Source organism: Leptopilina heterotoma, unplaced genomic scaffold (assembly GCF_015476425.1).
Source record: "Leptopilina heterotoma isolate Lh14 unplaced genomic scaffold, ASM1547642v1 Lhet_353, whole genome shotgun sequence".
In the NCBI taxonomy this organism is placed as follows: Eukaryota; Metazoa; Arthropoda; class Insecta; order Hymenoptera; family Figitidae; genus Leptopilina; species Leptopilina heterotoma.
In genome coordinates, this window is record NW_025111035.1 from 658,438 (window position 1) to 685,122 (window position 26,685).

At 33.3% G+C, this 26,685-nt stretch overlaps 3 protein-coding genes across 9 annotated transcripts; 2 read left to right on the forward strand and 1 right to left on the reverse strand.

Annotated features, from left to right (window-relative positions):
* Positions 1 to 87: 87 nt before the first annotated feature.
* Positions 88 to 8,442, forward strand: LOC122505380. The gene is made up of 6 exons (XM_043616937.1): positions 88 to 624; positions 1,569 to 1,919; positions 4,454 to 4,674; positions 4,759 to 4,902; positions 4,986 to 6,291; positions 6,381 to 8,442. The coding sequence occupies exons 1-6, from the start codon at positions 324 to 326 to the stop codon at positions 7,028 to 7,030; spliced, it is 2,973 nt and encodes a 990-aa protein (XP_043472872.1). The 5' UTR covers positions 88 to 323; the 3' UTR covers positions 7,031 to 8,442.
* A 916-nt stretch (positions 8,443 to 9,358) lies between these two features.
* Positions 9,359 to 14,425, reverse strand: LOC122505388 (probable succinyl-CoA:3-ketoacid coenzyme A transferase, mitochondrial). Of its 5 annotated transcripts, none has more exons than XM_043616961.1 (8): positions 14,348 to 14,425; positions 12,796 to 12,969; positions 11,884 to 12,228; positions 11,363 to 11,788; positions 10,842 to 10,950; positions 10,457 to 10,673; positions 10,173 to 10,384; positions 9,359 to 10,019 (listed from the first exon to the last, which is right to left on the reverse strand). In XM_043616961.1, exons 2-8 carry the CDS (start codon positions 12,883 to 12,885, stop codon positions 9,832 to 9,834), a joined length of 1,587 nt encoding a protein of 528 aa, XP_043472896.1. In that variant the 5' UTR covers positions 12,886 to 12,969; positions 14,348 to 14,425; the 3' UTR covers positions 9,359 to 9,831. The 5 variants fall into 5 exon arrangements, with proteins under 5 accessions (XP_043472896.1, XP_043472894.1, XP_043472893.1 ...); XM_043616959.1 differs by lacking the exon at positions 14,348 to 14,425 and adding an exon at positions 14,089 to 14,283; XM_043616958.1 differs by lacking the exon at positions 14,348 to 14,425 and adding an exon at positions 13,938 to 14,078.
* A 1,697-nt stretch (positions 14,426 to 16,122) lies between these two features.
* On the forward strand, positions 16,123 to 26,023 carry LOC122505387 (glucose-6-phosphate exchanger SLC37A2). Of its 3 annotated transcripts, XM_043616955.1 has the most exons (10): positions 16,123 to 16,138; positions 16,316 to 16,666; positions 18,096 to 18,174; positions 18,295 to 18,430; positions 18,668 to 19,027; positions 21,132 to 21,176; positions 22,952 to 23,144; positions 24,405 to 24,553; positions 25,431 to 25,733; positions 25,815 to 26,023. In XM_043616955.1, the coding sequence occupies exons 2-10, from the start codon at positions 16,393 to 16,395 to the stop codon at positions 25,875 to 25,877; spliced, it is 1,602 nt and encodes a 533-aa protein (XP_043472890.1). In that variant the 5' UTR covers positions 16,123 to 16,138; positions 16,316 to 16,392; the 3' UTR covers positions 25,878 to 26,023. The 3 variants fall into 3 exon arrangements, with proteins under 3 accessions (XP_043472890.1, XP_043472889.1, XP_043472892.1); XM_043616954.1 differs by lacking the exon at positions 16,123 to 16,138 and having other exon boundaries at positions 16,145 to 16,666; XM_043616957.1 differs by lacking the exons at positions 16,123 to 16,138; positions 21,132 to 21,176 and having other exon boundaries at positions 16,145 to 16,666.
* The last annotated feature ends 662 nt before the right edge of the window (positions 26,024 to 26,685 follow it).

The following is a 26,685-nucleotide window of genomic DNA, read 5'->3' on the forward strand; positions in this document are numbered from 1 at the left end:
CTGTCTATTGGCTGACGCACGCCCTCCATGCATAGAATTTAGAATATAGTTCGGACGGCCATGTTGAATTGTGTTGAATTTCGCCCCACCCAACCTGAAACACATTGTACTGTGGAGCCAATGTAAAATTGTAATATCTGTTAGCTATCAGTGACCCAGTATTCTGTGGCTAGATTGTATTTGATTGTTAATTCTTGCATGTATGTTTTGTGCGGGTATTATTAATGTTATTGTGAAAGTGCTTGCAACCTTGCAGTTGATGAGAACTCTTCCCGAGAAGAGTTGGTGTTTGATACTAAAGAGGAAAAACCTGATAAATCATCATGCTGAGCATAGGAATTAACTTGAGAGTGACAGGACATTGCAATCAGGGCGGACGTAAATATATGGAGGATATGTTCAGTGTTGCCTACCAACAGTCCTCGGGTGATAGAGACTTGGAGTACGCATTTTTCGGAATTTTCGACGGTCACGGCGGCGGCGAGGCTGCTGCTTTCGCCAAAGAACATCTCATGGACATTATTGTCAAGCAGAAAAACTTCTGGAGCGATAAAGACGAGGATGTGCTGCGAGCCATAAAAGATGGATACGTGAATACGCATTATGCGATGTGGCGGGAAATCGGTCAGTAATATTTCCTATTCTCCTTCAATTCACATCTTTCTCAATTCACATTTTTTTCCTAGATTTCATACTCGACTCAACTTTTTATTCTCCTCCCAGGCTCATCTGTTATGATCTGCTCCGATCTTGCCTTCTCCCACCATTTTCCTCTCCTTCCTATCGCAATTTAGGTTATGTAACGTTAACCAACATTCTAAACCACCTTCCTTTTCACAATTTTCCAAACAAATTTTTAATCAATTTCATAAAATTTTTCAATTTCATTCGAAATCTTAATTGTTAATTTCACTAATACTCTCTTTTCTTTTTCTCTTTCTCTCTCAAAGTACATATGGGTCACTTGATGCGTAGTGTCAATGTGTCATTTTCATTCAATAGTTTCAGTTTAAAATCATTTTTTTATTCTACATAACAAATCAAGAGGGGTAAATTTTGATGATACATTTTTAAAAATTAAGATGCAGAGTAATTTTTAACAAATATGTTAATTCGTATTAGTTACTGTAATATGTAAACAAATACATTTTTCAATTACGTAAATTGAAATCGAAAAAACAAGTCCAAACAAGTCTGAACGTGACTGTGTGTTTTGTATAAGGTGTTTGGCCAGAGCTCTTCAAATTTTTAGTTTGGAAATAGGTAACACATTTTTTAAAAGCACAACTTTCTTGGAAACATAAAATGAGGATTTTTAAAGAATTCTATCCTGAACATCATTTTTATGTTTAAAGTCTTGACGTTGTATTTTTAAATTAGCTCGTTAATACGTCTACGTCATAGCGTCCAAGTGGGCAAAAGAAAACATTTACGTATTCGAGTAACGTTCGTAATACGTACACTTCACGTCTGCCAAATTAAAAGTAGGGAGGAATATTTTTTATAGTTTTATAGTTTTTCTTCTCATATCGCTTAAATATATTTTGACATTTTTTCTTTCTTTCCAGATAAATGGCCGCGTACAGCTTCGGGACTGCCGTCTACAGCTGGCACTACAGCCAGTATTGCATTTATTCGGAAGGGAAAAATTTACATTGGCCATGTGGGAGATTCTGGGATCGTCTTGGGATATCAAGACGAAGGAGATCCTCAGTGGAAAGCTAAAGCATTGACAAAAGATCACAAGCCCGAGAGCGGACCGGAAATGACTAGAATTCAAGAATCAGGTGGCAAGGTCGTCAGCAAATCAGGTGTTCCAAGGGTGGTCTGGAACCGGCCTCGCATCGGCCACAAAGGACCTGTCAGAAGGTCGACCCACATAGACGAGATTCCTTTCTTGGCTGTAGCAAGAGCTTTAGGTAACTTGCTTCATTTAAGTTGGAACTGACAATTCTACTGGCTACTTGATAAATATAATTACCCAACCACTCCCTTCGTCTTACTTATTTCACACAATTTTATTAACAATGTCTGTTTCATCTGGTTAAATGACTTAAAGATCAAAATATTCATAAATCCACGCTCTTTAATATCAAAAAATAAAATACCAGGGTTGCCACTGGTCAGGGATTTTTATTAAAAGTACTGTCAAAAATTTAATCTTTAGAATTCATAAGAAAATTCTCAATTTTTTATTTTTATTTTTTTTTTTGTTTGCCTCATAAACTATAAAATTACCAAGAAACCTTCAATTTTTTCTATTTCTCATAATAATTTCTAATTAAATAACTTGATTCATAAATAGATAAACATCAAAAGGTATTAATTTGAAATTTTATAAAACTTTAATTTTGAATTAATTTAATCATAAATTTTAAAGAAGTCAGATTTTTGAAAAATTGTAATATTTCAAATTCTTCTGAAATTAGTTAAATTAGTTAAATTAAAAATAATGGATTTATAGAAGAATTTTAGTTAAAAACACTAAAAAATTTGCATTTTGGAGAAGTTACAAATGATTACAAAAATTCAATTATGTTCAAAAGTTTAAAAAAGTTCTCAATGAAATTTCAATTATTTTCAAAAATTTTCTTCTATTCAATGATGTTTAATATCTGCTATTTTAATAAAATTTTCCAAAAGAATTCAATTACATATTTAAAACAAATTTTGATAAAATTCTACGAAAAAGATTAATTATTTTCATAATTATAATAAAAATATTACAGGAATTCAATTATTTACAAAGAATTCAATTATTTTCAAGTTTGTTAAAAATTTCTTCGTAATAATACCATTATTTTCATAAACTATACACTTTTTTACAGAGATTCAATTATTTGCGTAAATAATAAAAATTTTTTTAGGAATTTAGTTATTTTCAGAAATAATAAAACTCATAGAAGAAGTTGAATAAATTATTTTTAATTCAATTTTAATCGAATTCCTCGAAAAATGTAGTTATTCTTAAATTTTTTATTAAAATTCGTCGAAGGAATTTAATGATTTAAAAGTTTATTGATAAAATTCTATATAAGAATTAAATTTTAAGAAAAATTCAATTATTCAATAAATTATTTATTTTTATATTTAATTGATTGTAAAATAATGAAATAAATAATTGAATTCTCGTAGAATTTTCTAACAAATATTGATTAAAAAATGGATTTCAGTTAAAATTTTAGATAATAATTGAACATTAAAAGCATTACGCGTAAATTTTTAGAAATAATTTAATTTTGAAAAGGTTTTAAATTAAAAACTTTGGAAATCTGAATTTTTTATACTTTTAACTAACAATACTGCAGAATTAATTTTTTTCAAAAAGTTTAACTGCATTTTTTTAAAAAATTATTTCATGCTCTTATTTTCTAATATACATCCTATAATTAATTGAAGAATTTTTGAATAAACGAAATTTCGTGTAAAATTTAATTGTAAACAAATAAATTTGAAAATTATTAAAAAACTTTTTCAAAAAATTATTAAAAATAATAATTGATTTAATGAAAAATTTTAGTTACAAATTCTAAAGCATAATAATTGAATTGAATTGATGGAAATAATTTTGAAGAAGTTACAGTAATAATATTCTTTATAAAATATGAAGAAATCGGTCACTCCATATCTTCATGTTTTATAATAATAAAATTCTTAAAATTTATTGAATTTTAAAAGGTTTAAATTTGAAATTTTTGAAAATCTTAATTCCTATGGAAAAATGATAATGATTAAATATTTATTTATTTATAAAAGAAGTTATTGTTCTAATAAATCTAATAATTTTGAGAGTGATTCAGAATATTCTTTAGGGTCAGAGAAAAAGACAAAATTTTGTCTGGAAATCAGGGAAAAGTTAGAAAAATAGAAAATTAAATTTTTGTAGCAACCCTGAATACTTTCTTAACATATAAATTTCCTCATTATTTAAATAATTGTTTGTGGATTAAACAATCAGCATATTGTTTGGAATTACATAAATGACACAATTTGACCCCACCGTAAAAACATTACAACTTGAAGAGTTTTCATAAATTCTTTTCACCAAAATTTGGGGATGTATTTCTAACTTTTAGAAAGACATTATCTAATTCATAATAATTATATACCTAAATAATGATTAGTTCTAAAATTTCCTCACACATGAAAATTATACATAACAGAAATCAAAACTAAAAATTGGTTCTGAATAGTGGATAAAGCAGAATTAATTTTTGACAAGCGTTTAATTAGACACCTCACTCGACGGCAACTATAGGTAGAGCGGCAAATTATATTTCAACCGGAAAAAAATTGGAAAATTAAATTTGAAAGATCAAAATGGTGGTCTGAAGTCTAAATGTCCCGCAGTGTCATTTAAGGGTCAATTTTATTCTGGAATAACACAGGACAAAAGTTTTGTCTCTATTTGCGTCATTTTAGAAAAGGCAATAAATAGGCTAATGTATTTCAGGCGATCTGTGGAGTTACAACTCTGAATTAGATACTTTTGTCGTGTCTCCGGAACCTGACGTGAAAGTGGTGTCCATTGACGTCAAGACACACAGGTGTCTGATTTTCGGAACCGATGGTCTCTGGAATATGCTAACTCCCCAAGCTGCTGTCGCCATTGTTCAAGCTGCGGAGCGACACAACGAAAAGCACTTAATAGCTACGCAGGGGAATGACGGAAAGGTGAATTGATACTACTTTCTAACGAGGCAACGAGTTTGACGCCTTACTTTCATTTTAAAGATTAAAACTTGGATTCTGTTTTAGCAAAGTGATGTTCAAATGTGGATCAATCCGTCAACAAGTTTAGTGGACAGAGCTCTGGAAAGATGGTCTTCTACTAGGTTGAGGGCAGACAATACCAGCGTTGTCACTTTAATGCTCGATCCGCCCGGACCGTCTCGGAGCGAGGTAGTTTTCACTTGAATTAGAAAAGTACAGACAGGGAGACGCGAGTGTAAACATTTTAAAAATGCTCCTTTTCATTTTCTTAGGTTTTTCAGAACCAGAAACGAGAGCAGGCTGCACCGACTGATGCTCCTCGTCGGCCAGTGTTTTGCCCGGTTAATCCTCACAATTCGGGGGATGCTGTTAGAAAGCCAGACGAGAATTCAGAGATATCGGACTTGATGAAGTCTGCGCTCAAGACTTGCTTCAACTGCGCACAGGCCGACAAAAACGCCAATTCTACGACTGACGAATCTGCAAGGTATGAAATACCGGAAAGTTCTCACTCTCTCAAGTCGTCCAAGTCAGAGTGCATACAAGTTGCGGAAATATCGTCGAGCAACACTCTAGAGGGCGAAAGAAGGAGCGAGTCTCTCGAGAGCGGAAGTATTTCTTCAGAATCAGAAGGTGATATGTCGTCCATGGACAGTATCTCCAATTTAAAGAATCTTATCGAGAAGGTGCCCAAGCCGGAGCGATTTCAAGTAGAAGCAAGAAATAGTTCAATTTATTCTGATGAAGAGGTGGACAAATTGTTTTCTCTGACTCGCCATAAAGCTTTTTATCACAGAGAAATGTCAAGTTTGGAAAAATTAGAAGCGAAACTTGCGAGTAATCAGAGTTCAAGATCTGAGAATGCACAGGAATTTTCAAGTGAGCATAAAGGAGTCTCAAGACAACTCACTCAAAATGAGAAATGCTCCACTGATTCAGAATCAGAATCAGTTGCAGAAAAAGCGCAGCACAATCTCAATTCCCCACTGCGTCAAAATTCTTTTTGCGAAAAGCCAAAGACAGTTGCAGGTTTGAAGCAAAAGAAAATTGACTCCGCGACGGACAATGTCAAGCCCGCTGTTCAGTACTCGAGGCCAACGATTATCACCGACACGAAGCGAAAACAAAACTCAATTTTGCATCCGGAGAAAGCTAATTTGTATACCAACGAAAATTTGAAGAAGACCAGTCGCAGACACAGTATAACTGCTGTTTCTCGGAACACGTTGGCGTCGAAAGCTAATTTGAAGGAGCCAGGAATTGCTTACTTGGGGTGCAGAATCAAACGCGAGTCTAAATCATTGCCTGGCAATGTTTTCGATGAGCCTCGAATAGTTGAGAATACAACTCCAAGAATAAGCAACAGTTTGAGGGGCATAAAGCGAAGACATAGTTCAATTACTAATACTAATGATGGAGTCTGTGGTACGAGTGAGTCGTGCGCAAAGAGGAGAACGAGATCCGAGGACCGCCTCAATCCAATTGATGAGAATGATCCCGTTAATAAGAAATTCCAAGCTGACGAGGCTCATAGTCGACTACGGTGGCCAACAAGTAACACTAATTTATCTCGATCAGGTGATTATCTTTTATTATCCTTCTTTATTTATACGCGATCAATCTTTTTCTACTAATAAGTATTTTCATTGTTAAAATTTCAATTGCAGGTGCAGTTGTGAATCCAAATTCGGCAGGAATCCAGGAGAGGAAATTGTCATCCCCCAACTCCTTTCAGAGAAGGAATTTGGAGAAGAAGGTGACTCCAGTGAAAGCGATCCGGAGGCCATCCATCAACGGCTCGAATCGAATACAGCTGCGGGGCATTTTCGGGCTCAGAGACTGGGAGCCAACCAGGTCTAGTCGCAGCGCGAGTTGCCAGAGTCGGCATCGAACGGTGGTCGGGCTGCTGAACGAGTCCACCACTCAGCGCTGGTTGAGGTCGGACACGATCGCGGCCACCCCAGTGAAAACTCTGCGCTCGAGGAACGTCGACATCACGGGCCACACTGTGTCCGCGCAAATCGCCCACCAGTACCCCATCAAGCAGAGTCGCCTGCCTCTGCCCACCAAACTGAAGAGCACTTCATCCATTCTCGCTGCGGCGGCGGCGACGCCGGCAAAGGCCAAGGCCAGGCAGAGCAAGTGCAACACTCCGAACGGTGTCAGCGAGGACTGCAACAATCTGATGGCCATCGCCGGAATCGCCAACGACACTGCTCTGGCGAAGAGGGTCAAGTCGCCTCACTCCTTCTCCTCTAGAGTCTCCTCAGTGTCGCCTCTTAGCACTAGGTCCAGAATTAAACGCCTCGGAAAGTAATCCAACAAACCTTGTTTTTTCAGAGACATATATAGAGACTATATATATATATATATAGTCAATATTTACTATCGATTTTGATCAAATGTCTGTCAATACACATACTCAGTAATTATCGACACCACGCTCCCTTTTCTGTATCGATTTTAATAGGAATCGTTTATTGATATCACTTTTACTATTAGATTTCCTGCTTTTTGTTTTTCATCTGTCTGTTGATTTTTACACCCCATTTATACATAATTATATATTCAATTGTCGACTAGTTTTTCACTTAACAAATACTTTTGTAAATTTTTTGTGCAAAATGTTTGCTTTTTATTTGGATAAGGTTTTGATTTTTCAATTTGCACTTTAATTATTATGCTTGTAATTCTAAGATTTTAATGATAAGCCCGAATGTAAATTCTCCATTCTTTTTTATATTTTGTTAGAAATTATTTTCTAACGGGAATTTACATAAAATACAAAAAAATTACATGTATTTCAGGAATTCCAAGACGAATGAGAAGGAAAAATTTATTTTCTTAACTTTTTGAATAATGTAGGAGAGAATTTTGAAAAATTAGTATTATATGTTTAAACTATCTGGTTGGTAGTTTTAGAATTAAAACAATTTTAATTTTGTACAACTTTCGAGTGGTTTATTTGAATAAAAAAAAAATGAATCTTCTAACTTCTCTATTGGTTACGAATATTTAAAAATATTGTTGCAGTAGTGTGTGAATTTCACGTCAACACATGAAATAATTATTTAACGCATATGTTGTAAGTGTATTTTTTAAATGTGTTTGCATTTAGAATAAATCTGATAAAGTTTAAAAGAAAATAAAACATTTTTCTCAATAGGAAAAGTGTTATCTAAGCATAATGCTCGATGATAATGATACAGAAAAGGAAGAAATTTAAAGGAATACGTGCTCATCGATTTGAAATTCAATTACAAGTTTAGTTGTAGTTTTCAAGCATATTGTCGTATTATTCTATTCGTGTTCTGTATGAATATTTTCAGCATTAATATTATTTTCGTCTTACTTTTAGGAATACTTTTAAAATTGTCAATATATATATATATATATATATATATATATACAATCAATTTGAAATTATGCATTTACAAATGGTGATCGTATAATTTGCTTGAAGCAAATAAATAGCATTAAACAATTTTTGCTTTAAACATTTAGCAATAGTCACTTTTACAAAATATTATATACGCAACTATTATCTTTTCGAAAAAATAACACTAATCGTTTTTTAAAAATAATTTTATTTATTTCTCCTTCTGTATTTCATTAGACAATTAATTGAAGGAAGATACTTGAGTGACTCAATTACGTACCTATATTATATCTATATCACAACGAATGAACTTAAATACTTATTTCCTTTCTTAAAGAAGAAAAAGAGGGCTTTTATTGTTTCAAAACTCCATTTCTCGGTGCTAACGAGTCTAAAAGATAAAAATAAAAATAAAATAACTTTTTCAATGCAAGTCCTGCAATGTTATTGTTTGAGATGAACTGTGGTAGAAAAGTAAATTGAAAACTTTAAAGAGACGGGAAAGAAATACATTTTTAATATCAAATTTTTTTTAAATCGAATACAAGTTTATTGAAAATGTTATTGAAATTAATTTTTGAATAAAAAGAATTTAAATGTCTCATAGAATAATTTTTATCATTGTTGATTATTATCGAGATTCTATCAGGAAACTTTCTTCAAGACACTTTCCAATATTCCCATTAAACTGCAGCGTTACGGACTACCTTTCGCCCACTTTCGTTTTGAAAACTGTAAAATTTCCCAAATTTCGTGGCATTTGTAATTTGATTTATTTGCAAACTGTAAGTGCCATTATTACATCTGAATCAACTCTCTCTAATTGTTCGCTTCTTCAATTTTCGTTTCTAAAGAGAAACTTTTATATTATATACATATATATAGTGTGGAAACTCTATTTTTGCATCAGTCATTTTAACTCTGAAATGAAATGATATTGATATTGTAAACAAACCAAGTGGTAATAGAATGTCTAAATGTAAAAAATTTATTGTATAATAGATGGAAGAACAAAACAACTGTTGATGTTACGAGAAAAGTCTATCAATGTGCCTATTACACTGTTCTCAACGTATGTACACATGTTTGTGAGAGAGACAATTATGTATTGTTAAGATTTTAGGACTATATCCTTTTATCCTTTATTTATGTATAAAGAAGAAAGTATGTAACCATATGATGAAGTGATAAAGCTAGAAGATGCTCGTAGCAATCGTGAGTTTGAGTGTTCAAGTATTTTTGAATAAAATGACTACAAGATAGCAATTATTATAAAATATATATTATGTATAATAATAATAATAATAATATACACGGTAGAGGTTTGTTTTCCGATTAAAAATTAAAGGAAATAATAAAGATATAAACAAACACAAAAGTGTCACATCATTTACAATTCATTTATTCTGATCTGTATTTGCTTAAAATTATGAATTATTTTGTCCTGATGACGCAACTGCAAATTTATGGCGGTTCTGCTCTTAGAACGTAACAAATTCAAAGCAATCATTTTTTGACGTCTTTACCAAGAATTATTGAATTGCTTTAATCTTTAAGGCCCATTCTATTTGAGGGTCTAGAAGTCTGTAAAATAATATCCACAATGGGGCGTCAAAATCTGTGAAAAGTTATTGTCCTTGTGGTACAAAAACGGTCGTTTTAACATTTATTTTATAAAACTAAATGCCGAAGGGTCGATCGTCGATTTTTTGGTCGGTTCACATGAGTTGGCTTCACCTTCAGGGCTCATCTGTGGAAACCTGAATCATGTCCTTTAATTCATCTGAAACCGAGAATTCACAGCCAGTAGAGCTGACGATTTCACTTATGTCCACATTTGGTGCCTTTTCAACAAGTTTTAGACCTTCTCCTTTAATGACTTCAAAGACTGCCAAATCAGTAATTATTAAATCTACACACTCCTGACCTGCAAAATATAATAAAATTTAATTTACAATTTCCATAATGGAATCAAAAATGGATTCTTTAATCAAAAAAAGTTTTCTTGACGATTGTTATTTTCACACATATAGTATGAAACAAGTGGGAAACTTTATAATAGTAGAAATTGTTGCGTTACCAGTAATTGGTAATGTGCAGTTGGCCAGAATTTTCGGGCTGCCGTCACGAGCTCTGTGCTCCATTGTTACCACTACCTTCGTCTTCCCGGCGGACACGAGGTCCATTGCTCCTCCCATGCCTTTGACCATTGTTCCGGGTATCATCCAATTTGCCAAGTCTCCATTTTGAGAGACTTGCATTGCACCCAAGATTGTCAAATCGACGTGGCCCCTGGACATGTAATATTTCAGTTTAGTCATTTTCTTCAAGACTTTGGGTAACCAATTTTTAGAAAAACGCTACCCTCTAATCATGGCAAAACTCTCTTCACTGCTGAAGAATGAGGCTCCAGGTAGAACTGTGACAGTTTCTTTGCCAGCATTTATCAAGTCGGCATCAATTTCAGACTCTCCTGGAAACGGACCTAATCCCAGAATTCCATTCTCAGATTGCAAGGTGACCTCAACTCCTTTTGGAATGAAGTTACTGGCGAGCATCGGTATGCCGATCCCCAAATTAGCTGCAACAAGCAAAATTACGTGCACTTTTACTCAAGGTGCTTCTTCAAGAGTCGTACGAGTCTAACTAAAAGTCGGATATACGTTTTCTTAATTTAACCACAAAGTGAACCGTTTATAGATCTCCACAAACATTCCACAAACATTCCACAAACATTCCAACAACTCACCGTACATTCCATTTTTAAATTCTGCAGCTGCTCGTCTTATAATCCTTTCTCTAGCTTTGCCAGCTGGTGTTGATTTTTTAGGCTTCACTGATTGCTTTGTTAATCTTTTCTAATAATAGAAGTTTAATTATTAAATTTGAGCAAAAACTGGGTTTTAGCATTGAAGCATATTTTGCTCTATTTTCAGCAGCGGAAGTAAACTTGGACACTGTGAATGGAAGGTTTTTTAAATTTTTTTCTCGAACGGCTGAGGTGAGGTTGAGTGCACAATAGACAAGTATATCTTAAGCAATGCAAAGCCTCTGCAGAGCTCATAATATAAAAACAATGTTTAAGGAATAGTTGTCTATTGGGATATAAGCGTTGATTAAAAACAGAAAGAAAGAAAGAAAGAAAGAAAGAAAGAAGAAGAAGAGTAAGATAGAGTGAAAGAGAAACAGGCTATCTGAAATTTTTATATTGACTCCACTTTCATATGGGATCAAGTTGGCGAAAATCTGTGAGTATGTGTTTGACGTTACCTCGATGCGTTTTTCGTACGATGAACCTTTTATGATTCTGTCCACATATATCCCAGGCAAATGAATGTTATCGGGGTCCAGCTGTCCCACTTGCACAACTTCCTCCACTTCTGCTATTGTAATTTTCGCCGCTTTGCACATTACCGGGTTGAAATTTCTAGCCGACTTTCGAAATATTAAATTGCCGGCTGTGTCGGCTTTCCAGGCCTTGACCAGTGCAAAGTCTCCAGTTATCGCAGCTTCGAGAACGTAGTTGCGCCCGTTGAAATCCTGAGTGGCTCTGGCATCCCCCGATATTTCCGGCTCACCTGCCTTGCTGTACTTGACAACCACGTTCCCCTCCTGAATAATAGTTCCCCATCCGGTGGGTGTGTAGAAGGCTGGAATCCCGGCGCCTCCCGCCCTTATGCGTTCGGCCAGAGTGCCCTGCAAGGGAGATTGATTGCCTCCGTCATTACTATTTCAAAGCTCATTTTCTCTCAGTGGCAAAATGTCAGATTTAAAATAATAAACTCATTTACTTGAGGTGTCAATTCCACTTCAAGGTCCCCTTCGAGATACTGCTTTTCGAATTCTGCGTTTTCGCCGACGTAAGAAGAAATCATTCTCCTTACTCGGCGTTCCTTCAGTAGCTTTCCAAGTCCAAAGTCATCAACGCCAGCATTGTTTGAAACAACCGTCAAGTCTGTAGATCCTCTTTTCAGAACAGCGTCTATGAGATTCTCGGGTATCCCACAAAGGCCGAAGCCGCCCACTAAAAGCTTCGCGCCATTTTCAATGTCCGACACAACTTCCTCAGCACTTTCGAATACTTTTCCATCTCTGTTTCCTGAATGAGACGTAACTGAGAAGTTACTAGTTGATATCTAGAAGAATACAAAATTCAGATATGTATATGTTTTCTCGTTCAAAACAGTACCAAAAGTCCTATAATTATGTTTTATTTCAAAATAAAAAAGTATAATAGTGAATAAACTTTTAAAAAACATTCCATTATTTATGTACTTTTTCAAGAAAACAGCAAATATAAATTTCCATAATCTTTCTTTTGGACATTGTCCCTATTTTCTTATACTTGAATGTTCCACGAAGAACTCAGGATGATTTCAACTTGAATCTTTGGGAACTGAGAATTAAAAGAAAGTAAGTGCCCCATTTTCCCTCAACAAACACACAATAATAATTATATACCTTGGAAAATATATTTAAAAATCTTCAAAACTATATATTGTACTGATTTTTTAAAACCGATGTCTGGAAAATAAATATACACACCTAGAGATGGCAATATACCATTAATATTATATGAAAATTAAAAATTTAACTCTCACTACAATTAGATACATATTCAAATGAGAACTGATATTTAAAAAAATTCGTTACTCCTTTATTATATTATTAATTATAATTATAGAAGAAGATACGAAACTTACCTTAATGAGTTCATTTTGATTAAATGAACTTCTGAGTTCGGCTATACAACGGAAGAAGATTCTACTTGTTTTGCCAGCTATGAAAATCATATTTTCTGTCTGTTAGACTGTTTCAGTATCGAAGCTTTCTGCCCAAGATATGTATATTATCGTATCGTGGACTTTAATCTTAACCTAAAATTTATGGGTGTATCAACATATATGCTCATTGAGTTTCTGTAAAAAGATTCTTTTATTTATCGCTCAAAACTATATACTTTCTTAAAATACACACTTCTGTATATATATACTTGCGACCACACTACAATTTTTTTCTTTAAATGTCAAGGACATCCACATATTATTTGCATTTATCAAGATAATCTAAATTCTGAATTCGTCAACTCATTTCTTTCTTTATTTTTAGAGGTAGATGAATAATTAAGAAAATAAAAACATTAATTAAATAAAAAATTTATAGAAGCCTAAAAGCTCGGCAAAAAAAAACCACCCTAATTTTCCATTTGAAAAGCCTCAAGAAAATTTTTCAACCTTAAGATAAATTAGAAAAAGCAGTCACACTTGTTCATTTACATGTTTTTAAATATATTTTCTGATACATAGGTATATTCCATGTATAATAACAAGAATAACGAAAAATTTGCCCTGATATGTAGTTTGAAATTCTGTATAATTTTTCACATATGGACCTAATATTTATAAATTATTATTATTTAGACTAATGCTTTGTAAGAAATTGTCCACTTTGTTTAAAGCTTATTCATTTCTAATATGTAAAGTTAAAATTTATTCTAAAAGTTCAATGTTATTTTTCTTATATTATGAAAAATCAACTTAAATCGATCGCACAAAAATCAGTTCAAATAAAATTTTTAAAATTACTCTTACTCTAATCCTTCTTTAAATTATATTTAATAAAAATTTGTTCAAGAACCTCTCTTTAAAGTTTTCAATTTGCATTAAATGACTTTTACAACTTCCAAATGAATATTAAATTTAAGTTTTCACAAAATGTCTTAAAAAGATTTCGGCGCCGTGTTTTGAGAGAACGCTTTATTTGTTAGTCATTTTTTTTAAGTAAATACCACATTGTACGACATTTCTCACACACTGCTAAGGATTAAACAAAGATGTATATTTACTTGTACAGTACTTCTCAGTCAACAAAATACTCGACAACACTTTTGGAGTATCACTCATCTAAAATAGTGAATAACTGCTGGGTCCTATCTCTTAAATTAATATGTGGCAATCAAGAATACAAATCAGTGTTAATGCGTTTATTTCACTTACACAGATAAATTGAAAAGAGATTATTTAACAGCATATCAAACTCGAATGTCTTTAGTATGAATTATTTAAATATATGCAAATATAAGAACTTATTCTCACACATGTTGCATTAGCCACATATTTAATTTGTCTTTGCTTATATTTAGTTTACATGGTATATTATCTAAAAATTGCATCCTTATTTAAAAATCATTTTTTAAGATTTTTAATTTTCTTATTTATTATTATTATCATATACATAGTAGTGGTTATAAATTACCGTATAAAAAAATATGTATTTGATTTCTTGGAAAAAATTAAACAAGTATTAAGTTTTTAAAGGTACGGTCACAACAGTGGTGTGTAAAGGTATGGTCATACGACTTTTGGAAAAACCATTCTTGTTCTTGTTTTTCTTACATCTATGAGGGTGGAGTCCCATGGTAGCGTTTTGCGTTGCGTTTTGTAACTAGGCCATGAGTGCAAATATAGCCAACATATATCTCCATCTCTCTCACACTCATGGCCTAGTTACAAAACGCAAAACGGTGCCATGGGACTCCAGCCTAAGCCGCAGTCCCATGGCAGTGTTTTGCGTTGCGTTGTAATAAGAGAGAATGCAGCAAACGTATATTTGCGTCTTTTTCTCTCCCATTACGACGCAACGCAAAACGCTGTCATGGGACTCCACCCTGAGTTTGTCTCACTTTACATTTTCCGTTTTTGAAAAAAGTAAGAAAATGTAGAGTGAGACAAACTTATGCCTCTGTTATAGGATAGAGAATGACAAATAATATACCTATCCTCCTCACCCTTAGGTTGAGTCCACAATAAAATAAATCGTCTCGATTTCGATGCGCAGTAAACAAAAATGTATGTACGCGCATCGAATCGTCTTGTAAGTCGAGACGATTTTTAGCTATCTGGAATCAGCCTTAGGGTGCGATCTCATGTAAAAGGCCTAAGCACAACTGGTTCGGTTTCGGGAGACCGAGAGCAGAAAATCATGAGAGTGAAAAGAACAACAATATCTACCTATCTCTTTTTCACTCATGATTTTCTGCTTTCGGTCGACGCATTCGACGTATTCTGTCCACATGGGATTGCACCCTTAGGGTAGAGTCCCATGACAGCGTTTTGCGTTGCGTCGTAATGGGAGAGAAAAAGACGCAAATATACGTTTGCTGCATTCTCTCTCATTACAACACAACGCAAAACGCTGCCATGGACTGCGGCCTTAAGGGTGAAGTCCCATGACAGCGTTTTGCGTTGCGCCGTAATGGGAGAGAAAAAGACGCAAATATACGTTTGCTGCATTCTCTTTCATTACAACACAACGCAAAACGCTGCCATGGACTGCGGCCTTAAGGGTGAAGTCCCATGACAGCGTTTTGCGTTGCGCCGTAATGGGAGAGAAAAAGACGCAAATATACGTTTGCTGCATTCTCTCTCATTACAACGCAACGCAAAACGCTGCCATGGGACTGCGGCCTAAGGTTCGCAAAGCAGTTGTGCATTGACCTTATTTTACGGATTTTACGCTTTACGTATCCCCACTACCTAAGACTAGCCCCCTGGTTTCAAAACTTCTAATAAGGCTATTCAAGTTGGGTGGGGGAAAATTCAAGATGGATGCTAACTGGTGCACAAACATTGTATAGAAAGTGTATGGGATAGAGTCTAATTTTTTAAATATCTCGCTTAAACGAAATTTTTAACCATAAGTTTATTAGGATTTTATGTTTCATTTTTAAAGAACTATTTTTTGCAATAATAAAAATCGATTTTTATTTTTTATTGATTTTATTATTGCAAAAAATAGTTCTTTAAAAATGAAACATAAAATCCTAATAAACTTATGGTTAAAAATTTCGTTTAAGCGAGATATTTAAAAAATTAGACTCTATCCCATATATACACTTTCTATACAATGTTTGTGCACCAGTTAGCATCCATCTTGAATTTTCCCCCACCCAACTTGAATAGCCTTATCTTCTTAAAAGTGAAGTGTGTGCAAGTGCTTTTTGTGGAGTTGTGGACTCTCCATAATGTTGGCCTTATGTGTTAATAGGTTAAGAATGTGTTGTCCTTTGTCCTTTGACGTTTATATTGTATATTTATCATTTCTATTCAATCGTACAGTTGTTCGTGAGAAATATTAAATTTTCATAATGAGAATAGTTTTAGACATTCGTGATTAAGTTTTATGGCGGAAGTTATAATATTTAATCAATTTGATTATTTGCAGCTGTCATAATTGCATAAATATACACAACAGCTTGTGTTTACAATAACAAACAGGATAAGTAATTTGTTTCGCATAATATGTCCAGAACAAAAGATGTTCCGTTTGGTGCACACATTGTCTCGAAGATTACGAGCAGATGTTGCCCTTGTCATCAGTCAACACGTTTGTTGTGGAACCAAGGCGCTGTTTTGGTGCTCACCTTTCTATCCTACATGTGCTACCACTTGAACAGAAAGCCAATCTCTGTCGTTAAAAATGTACTGACTGTCAATTGCAGTAACTTATCTCCACCACCTAATTTCCCTGTAAATTCTAGCAATCGAGACACTTGGTGTGATTGGGCCCCTTTTGGTGAGTTACTTTTAATAATATATATTTTTCTTTTCAATAAAGTTGCAAAAGTTTTGGGGGCGAGTTTCAACTTATCTGCCTGTTATTGTTTAAATGTTTATAAAATATTCTTTTTAAATTACAATCTAGTCCATTTTCAAACTACAATCTGTATTTTCCAGCTAAGAATTTTTAGTTTTATATAAAATAATTTTTTAATTCTGAAAATGTCACATTTAACCTTTCTTATCATTATCTATGAGTAATTGTTTCAAGATTAAATTTTAATAACAAAGTTATATCGTCATTAAAAGTCACACACACAACATTCTTTAATCATATACTTTTACATTTTGTTTATGAAAAAAGTAATAATACAAAAATGTCACTTAATCAAAAATTATAAAGTCTTGTTTCTCTTTTATAATGTCTTAATTAATTGATCGAGATAACAAGTTATTGTTAAAATCTATTTCTATTAACATTTGTTTTAATTTTTAAGAAAACAAGAGAATATAAACAGTTTTCTGATGAGGGATGACAGGGTTTCTACAAGTCATGGAAATCATGGAATTGTTATGGGATTTCACTTTGATTCATGGAAATCTCATGGAATTTCTCATCGGATCATAGAATTTTTTAAATTTTTCTTGTAAACCCGTGTGATTGAAATTCGCGCTCCTTTATTACTAACTCGGGGTGGTCACAAGTTTCAATTTGTCAATTTCCCTGACAAATTTTTTTTTGAAGAATTTTTTTTTCATGGTGAAATTTATTTACACATTTTAAAATTCATGTTTTATAATAATATTCTTATATGTTATTGAATAAAGATTTCCAAAAGTTTAAAACTTTTGAAACTATTAATTTCTATGAAAAAATAATAGTGATTAAATATTTATTTAAAAATAAAGTTCTTTAGAATCAGGGGAAAGTCAAAATTTTGTCTGGAAATTAGGTAGTTATTTAATTTGGTAAAACGGGTAAAATATAAATGTAGTTTTAAAAACCTGGAAAACCTGGGAAAGTCAGGAAATTTGAAAAGAGCAGAAGCGTGGCAACCCTGGATTCGTATACTATTCTCTTGGTAGTTTATTAAAAACAAGAATCTTAAATTCTAATTGACAGAATCATTACTCATGGATTCCTTGAAATACTTATCTATTTACCGTAAGCTGCTCTATTGCAGACATAGCAACTGCTCGTCAATTGTTTTGGCAAGGCTTTCCCGCTTCAAAACAAAAAATGTTATAATAAACACAACAACAACAACATCCAACTTGCAAAATTGATGACACGTGTTCAAAAAAGTGTGTTTTTAGTAATGCAATTTTTTACATTATAAAAAAATATACCCAATACAGTTTTCTTCCAAATGGTTGCAAAAATAAGTTTTTTAAATTAATTTTTCACAACATAGTATGTACACAGTGATTTCCGTATTTTGCAGATACTCACGATTCATCGGCATTACTTGGAACACTCGATTCAGCATTTTTATTTGCATATGCTGGTGCGATGTTCCTTAGGTAATTAAATTCATTTTTATTATTGTAATTCGATTTAATTAAGTAAATCAATTATTTTATCAACAGTTGACTCTGAAATTTCAGAGACAAGATTAAAAATTCAATTTTTTAAATTTTCAGTGGCTTTATTGCTGAAAGGGTAAATCTACGTTATTTTTTGGCTCTGGGAATGCTTACATCCGGAATTGCATCTTACTTATTTGGAATAGCAAGATCATATAATATACATAGTCTTTCTTATTTGATTCTGGTCCAGGTAGGTTTCACGTGATGAATACCTATTTTAAATTTAAACAGCCTGAAGAATAAGTCTTTAATTTCTAATATTACCAAACTTTTGTTATTCCCGGTCACATGGTTGTAACCGCAAAATCGCAAAATTTGTTTTCTCAAAAATATCATGTAAAGCAAAGTGACGGAAATACTTTGGAAATGTTGAAAATTGCCAAAACTTTTGAAATTAAGAGACTTGAATCTGAAACATGCGTTTCAGACATTTGGTGGAATATGCCAAACAACTGGCTGGCCAGGCGTTGTTACAGTTGTTGGAAACTGGTTTGGAAGAGGAAATCGTGGATTGATATTTGGAATTTGGAATTCACACACCTCTTTAGGGAATATTTTAGGCACTTTGATTGCAGCTTACTATGTCCAAAGTGATTGGGGCTTAAGCTTCATAGTTCCTGGAGCCATAATGGGAATTTGTGGCTTTCTCATTTTCTTATTTTTAGTGCCTCATCCAGAAAATGTTGGCTACTCAACACCTGGACCACTGGGATATAGAAAAATTGAAACACCTGGAAGTTCAGATGAAAGTAGTGGTGGAGATGAAGAAACACGAAATATTGATGAGGTATGTGCTGAAATCGCAACGAAACCTGAATTTTTTAATTTGTTTTAAAAAGAAAATTCGTGTATTTCTTTAGTATACTTGGGTAGTTTCTAAGCTTCAGAAAAGTTGCAGGATAGAAAGAGCTTTACCATAGAAAATTGATTAGTGCACTTATAAATTTTCACTTTTAATACAAACTTTCAAGAAGCTCATCGAACTTTTCAGTGCTAGATTGATTGTGTTCTTTTCCCTCTTGACCCTATTAATGATTTGCACATAGATTATTATTGTTGGTTATTATTACAAGCATAATACTCAGCAGCTGAAAATATCGCTATTGCGTCCATTGTTTCATATTTCTTTATGCGCAAGCTCACTGTGGGAAAAAAGTGCACCTCTTTGAACAAAAATCTTATGATAACAATGCAATGTCCTATTAAATTTAATATTTATTTATTCAATTTACCGCAGTTGTGCTTCATAGACCAAACCTTCTTGAGTATTTAAAAAAAAAAAATATTAAAATCGGTTAAGATTTGAGTTGTCAGTATATTTTTGTCCAAAAGGTGGACTTTTTTCTCCACTGTGAAGCGCGTCTGTTAATAGAATAACAAAGATTGGTCCATTTTTTATTTTCAGTGACAAAAATTCTGACGTGTTTAAGGTATAAGTCGCGTAAAATGGTTTTCGTCAGATTTTTTTCAAATTTTGCATACTTATTCCTCAAGTATTTATCTACAGAATGAGACCAATTTCATTAATTTTGACCGTTTCAAAGCTTCAAAAAATGAATTCAAAGTTCAAACGTTTTGCATGGAGAGAGTACTCAATGCATGTATTAAATTTGTTAAATAATTATTTATACATATGATAACTAATCGTCAGATTTTGAAATAAAACTGCCAAAGTATTCAATTAGATGAAACAAATGCATAAAAAAAACATGACCTTTTTTGACCGCACCAAACTATAAATATATTGACAGAAAGGTAAAAAAATAGTTAAATTATATGAAATTTCATACGAACGAATAGATTGGGGAGTTAAACTTTCTCTCTCACTCTCACTGACCCACTCTTGTAAGCGGCCCGGTAAACTTTTGGCCGGAGCCAGCAGCGCGACTAATACCTTAAATGTCGTAAATCTTTTACTGAAAAATTCTGTGAATCTTGTTGAAATACAATGCGCTGTATGGGTTTTTAATTTTAAAATAGTTTTATATTAGATAGCTAAAGTACGACTTGTCAAATTTTCAAGTTGAACGTAAAGTAGACTGAGGTATTTTTAATACACATTGTTACTAATTTTTGTAGGGGTTGCTGGCAATTTTAGTTTTGAAAAAGCTTACTTTTTGTTGTGTTTTCTGAAAGTGGGACTAATTGTCAGCAATAACAGAAATTTCCCAAAGTTAGAAATCAATTTTGAAATAGAGCCGTAAATATTCTTCTTTTCACTTGGAAATTGCCAGTTACTCTTCAATGAATAATTTAAATATTTCATGCAACCGCATCATTTGTAGTAATTAAAAAATTCTTGTGATTATATTTAATTTGGTATTATGATACATAACAGACACATAACAGCTTTTATCAGTGCACCTTCTATATATTGAGCATATTATGTATGTGGGTTGCTCTATGCACATAGCCATGGAGTAGTGTAAGAAAACCGAACGACATACACATTTCTTCTTCTTAAATGACTTTTAAATGACTTTTAACAAATTTTTATTTGTTGCGGGAACTTGCCTTCATAATTTTGTCAAATTTTTCTAATCTCAGGACGCGATCCCATGTAAGCAGTAAGCGTAAAACCGAAAGTAGGATTTCATGAGAGTGAAAAAGTCAGGAATATCTGACTATTTCTCTTGCACTCATGAGATTCTGCTTCTGCTCGGTTTTACACTTTCTGCTGACTGACAAACATTAATCTATACAAATTCCTTATAAAAGTTAGCAATTGGTAGGAACGTCTGATACACCAAATTTTTTCCGTCTTCTTATTGTTCATCATGGCAGTGCTCTGCGAAGAGCTTAAAAGTGTTTTACTGTTCGGTCTCCTTATGCTACTCTGTGCATACAGCATGCTTCACACTAACGTAGAAAACATCATTTTCTATACCTAGAATGTGGCTTATCGGCGTGGCTGGCACCAACACAGCGATTTTCATGTAAGTGCATGTTGATCAATTTTTTTATAATTTAACAGCAATAATGTCGAACACTTGTTGGCGTTTAAATAAAAATAATTTTTGCATTTCAACTTGAATTGAAGGGCTACATAAAATAAGGGGACGAACGCATGGTTGAAAGGGATAATATCAGTCAGGTAGCAGCGAGCGGCTCAAGGCCTGTCACTGCTACCCGACTGGTATTATCCCTTCCAAGCCTCGCGTTCGTCCCCTTATTTTATGTAGCCCTTCAATTGAGCAAAAAGCTCGTATATAGCTAGATAAAAAGATGTATCGAGTGAAATCGAGTACTCGATTGAATTCGAGCTTTTCAATTGCTCAAAAAACTATTAATAAGTAGAAAATTTCAAATTTATGCGGTATACTGAATCAATAAAGTAATTAGTAAATGAGTTTTCAATTTACTAATTAAAACATATGCGACGAGCTTTTTATATAGATCGACTTCAGCTCAAACTGATTAAGTTCGGTTCAACTCGAACGTACTCGATTAAACTTTTGGTTTTTTTGCACACGACTATTATTTTGTTTTTAATTTTTTTTATAGAAATAGAGCATCACTATTGTTGTCACTATTATAACCCTTATTGTATCACTTAATACTATGCATTACCACCGCACTTTTAGCGCTAGTTAAATTACGTGGGCTTTGTAGTGTACATATAATAGGCATGGACACCTAGTACACGGAGAAGAATAGAGGTTTGAAGAAACTACCTAGAGTGTCGATTAACTATATTTCAGGGTAAACAACACTTTAAAATTTAAATATAGTCACACAAGTCATACAAGACTTTTGGGTTGCTGCGGTTCAATTCAGTGCAATTTTGAGCGCGTGACTGTCTAAAAGTTGTTCAACAACACTACTTTGGTGAGCTGCTCACCCACATTTTGGACAGTCACGCGTCCAAAATTGTATCGCAGCGCACCACAACCATAGTGGAGCTGCTGTCACACACGTTGCTCCGCTACAGTCCAAAAGGTCTCTGAGTGTAGAGACAGGACGACACATGCGTAACTATATACATATTTTATCTGTCATTTGCAACAGCTGACGAAAAACAAACACTAACTCAAGAACACAGATACAGTGTATACAGTTAAGCATGTGTTGGCACTTTATAGTCTCTAGTCTTCTTGAACAAAACAGATATACAAGGAGAGTTCTCTTGACTACCAAAAAATAAAATCAGGACTACTGAACTATCACAATAGTTGGGTTGAACATCAATATTTTGACCCTCCAGTTTTCTCCGTGTAGATCACGTAGATCCACCTCCAAAGTTTCTTTAGTCGTCGAAGGTCAAAATGCCATATGTAGGCAGGGGTTATGTAATAATTTATTTTTCAGACACCCACAGTGGCTAATGTTCTTTCGCGTTAGGAGCGTTGTTAATTTTTCAGACAGCAAAATATTTTACCAATTTACTGTGGTAACGCTGCATTAAGATATGGATATTTATAGTATGCTCTGGAGATAGGTATCTGAGCAACAAAAAATTACAAGTTACTCATAATAGATTTTTCATTATTCTTTTGAAATGAAATATTGTTTTATTATAATAATTGTAAGCACTTTCTCTGCAAACTGTAGACATGTTAAATGCTGCTTGGGTAGCTTTCTTCAGAGTACGTTACTCATAAGTTATTTACATTCAAAATAAAATATATTTCTATGCTGTTTTTAATTTAGTACCTATTTTTATTATGGTGAATTTTAATATTATTATTCTAACGAGTAATTATTTTTAAAGGAAGTGGAAAATCTACGGACGGAAACGAGTCCTATGCTATGTATCAATAGACATGCAAAAAATGACATACCCATAGGATTTCTAGGAGCAATCAATATTCCAGGAGTTCTCGAATATTCCTTTTCCTTATTCTTTGCTAAACTTGTTAGTTACACATTTCTCTACTGGTTACCACTCTACATTGCTGCTTCATGTTAGTATTTCAATTACTTCAAATATTAATTTTTTAAACATTAATTTACACCGAAGTCATGATAAAATGATTATTAAATCTGTTGAATAATTATTAATGAAGGACACAAGTTTTACAGTCGATTTAAAATCGAAAATTGCGTTCTGTGTTTTTCTTATTTCTCAAAAATAAATAATAAATAATCTCTTAGCGCATGCTTCATTAAAGTCAAATGTCATGTTTTTGTTAAATTAAAAAAGAATTTTGATTGTTAAATGTATAAAAAATTAAATTTCCATTAATTATTTGCAATAGGATTTAAAATTATAAAAATTTGAAAACTTCATTTTGCCTTGACTTTTTAATATTGTAGATAAATGAAAGATTTTTTCTTGTTTGGCTTGGGTATATACATACAATTTAATAACAAAAACCACTTCAAGGGGAACGACCAGCAGAAAAAATGACGCTAATGTATGTAACATTAGCTTGGCATAAGTGTGTCTCAATCTACAAAAAGTAAGAAAATTTAGAGTGAGACAAACTTATGCCAATCTGTCGTAGAAAAGAGAAAGGCGATTCCAAAAGCCGTGTAATCGTACCCCAACTCGTTTTTCCATTTTCCTCTGTTTATTGCTTAAATTCACGGATATGTTTATATATGTATAATGAACAGCTCTAATAGATATAGATAATGGAAGAACATTGCATTGTGGAGTACTTTTAAAACGCATAAGTAAATAAGTTAGAAAAGGGATAGTCACTGGCAATCCTAGGAGAATTCCTACTTTAAGTAGCAAAAGTAAGCTAGAAAAGACGCGATTTATTTTAATTGTCTCTAAACCTTTAGTACAAGGGTACAAGAGTAAGCTTTAGGTTTAAACTTAACCCTCTATATCCGTCGTCGCAGGAGAGCAAACTGCTCACCATCATAAATTAGTCCAAAATTGTTATAAAATGCCAAATATTTTAGGAATGTTCATTAGAATTTCTATGAAACCTATTGGCAGTAAAATTAACTTCCATTTTCAATAACAAAAAAATAAAAATATAATTATATAAAGAAGAAGAAGAAGAAGAAGAAGTGTGCTGTGAAAGGTACTGAAAATATGGAATTATAATTTTTTGTATTTTAGCAGTTATAAATAAAAAAAGAAACTGGGTGAGGAAAGTCCTCATCATGCGACGGATGGAGGGTTAAACGACAATTCGACCCGACAAATGAACTAGGTTATATTATGTGAATATGCTTTAGTTGATGACTTATAAATTATTTTACAGCAACTTACAATGCAAAAGAAAGTGCCAACATTTCAACTGTATTTGACATTGGAGGAGTTTTTGGGGCCATTGCAGCTGGTATGCTGTCGGACTATTCTGGCATGAGTGCTCTAACCTGTGCTGTGATGCTTGCTCTTGCAGTGCCTACAGTAAGTAGTCCGAGAAGTAGTATAAAAAAGCCATCAGTAGTTTAAGAGCGAAGCCTCTTAAAATACTGTGGAGAGAAAGCGATTATTAGGCAAGTTTCTTACTCTCTAAATCTGAATTAGTAGAAAGTTACTAATGAAATGGTGAAAAGTCGTCCACCAAATGATTTAGTAATATATTACTAACAAATAGTAAATTTTACTAATTGATTAGTAGAATTCTACTAACAATTAGTAGAACTGTTTTATTAATAGTCGATAAAACAGTCTTACTAATTCATTTAGTGAAATGAGTGACTTTTAATTAGTGAATTTCTACTAAAATATTAGTAAAATTTTACTAAGAATTAGTAATATTCTACTAATTAAAAAGGGGAAAAGTCGTCCATGAAAACTACTAAAAATTAGTCAAATTTTACTATTTCTTAGTAGAATTCTACTAATTCAGATTTAGAGAGTATACTACTTTGTGGTTATGGTTATGCCATTGTACGATGGGAAACGTTCACAAATGATGTCACGTTTTTTGAGTGTTTCTACTAAACGTGCGATACAATGTATTTTTCTCATGCAAAAGACCGCAAAATTGCCTGAAATATAAAAAAAGTGCATGTCATCATGGTCATCATTTGTGAACGCTTCCATAGAAGAAATGTTTCAAATCCTCAATCTCAGGACTAGTGAGAGAACTTTCTTATTAAATGTTTATTCGATAAAGTGTCTTGAAACACTAGGTAATTAAACAGGTTGTAATTTTATGGAGAATATATTTCAGAGCGTTGAATTAAATTACAAAAAAGATTCTCTATCGTTTGAAATTTCTTAGGCAAAAAATGATGAAGCAACTACATAATAAACGTTTTGTATTCCAACTTTTCAGCTCTTTATTTACGACTATTTGGGCACAGTCAGTTTCGGCGTGAATGTATTGTTATTACTCACGGCAGGATTTTTAGTGAACGGACCCTACGCCCTTATAACGACCGCAGTGTCCGCTGAGCTAGGCACACATTCCAGTTTGGGCAACAACGCGAAGGCTCTCGCAACCGTCACCTCCATTATTGACGGAACGGGCAGCGTAGGCGCCGCAATTGGGCCACTACTGGCTGGCCTTGTCTCCAGCTATTACGGATGGCACAATGTTTTCTACATGCTTATGGCTGCCGACGTCTTGGCGCTGTTTGTAAGTTCTAAAGTTGTTCAGTCATCACGTTATTTCACGTTCAAATTAAAATTATGTATATATTTTTATTATATTTTTCAGTTGCTGTCGAGGCTAGTTTACAGAGATATCAAAATGTTGGTCCAAAGAAGATGGTCTGTTTAACCGTGATATTAAATTAATTATTAATAATAGGAATAATTCATTGAGTGGATTCTAAAATACATCAAGTATTTTACTGCTAGACAAAGACTTTACAAATCTGTTACAGTATATATTTTTATTTACTGCCAAATCGGCTGTTGTAAAAAGTGTCAAAAGTATTCATCTAGGGTAATTCAATCAATTATGTATAATTAATTGAAGCTTTTATATTAATCATTTTTAATGTGAACTCTTCGTATTCCACTGCTTGCTGAATAGAAGATTCACAAATTTTCAAGTACAAAATGCTTCAAGTTCTTGCTCAACAAGTATTCGCATACGTTCTTGAATGGTATCCTCCAATAATACCAATGATGGCGTTCGGTAAAGGAGGATATGTTATTGTGAATTCTTTATCACCCATATCTTTCACTGCGTACCCATCGCATTAAGATGACCAAGGATTGGCCCTGGCACTGGCACTTGGAGCGGTTTATTTGTGAAATATCCTGCAAATCTATTTTCCATAGCGGAAGTTATTTGTTTGGTTGCTGTTTTCAAGAAAATGATTCTTGACCAGAGGAGGCAAGCGTAGCTTTCATTAACTACTGGCAAAAATTGACTCCCTCAGGATTGGATTATTCTTGAGTGGTGCAAAATCTTTATTTAAATGTGTCAACTGTGGCCCTGATAATTTAGGTTTGATTTTTCCTTTTAGAAAATTATTGGCTTTAGGGAAAACTGAATTTCCACTTTTGTTTCAGTGGGGACTGTTTTAGGCAACTGCCAACTCAGTAATTGAAATATTACCAAAAATTGTGTAACTGCT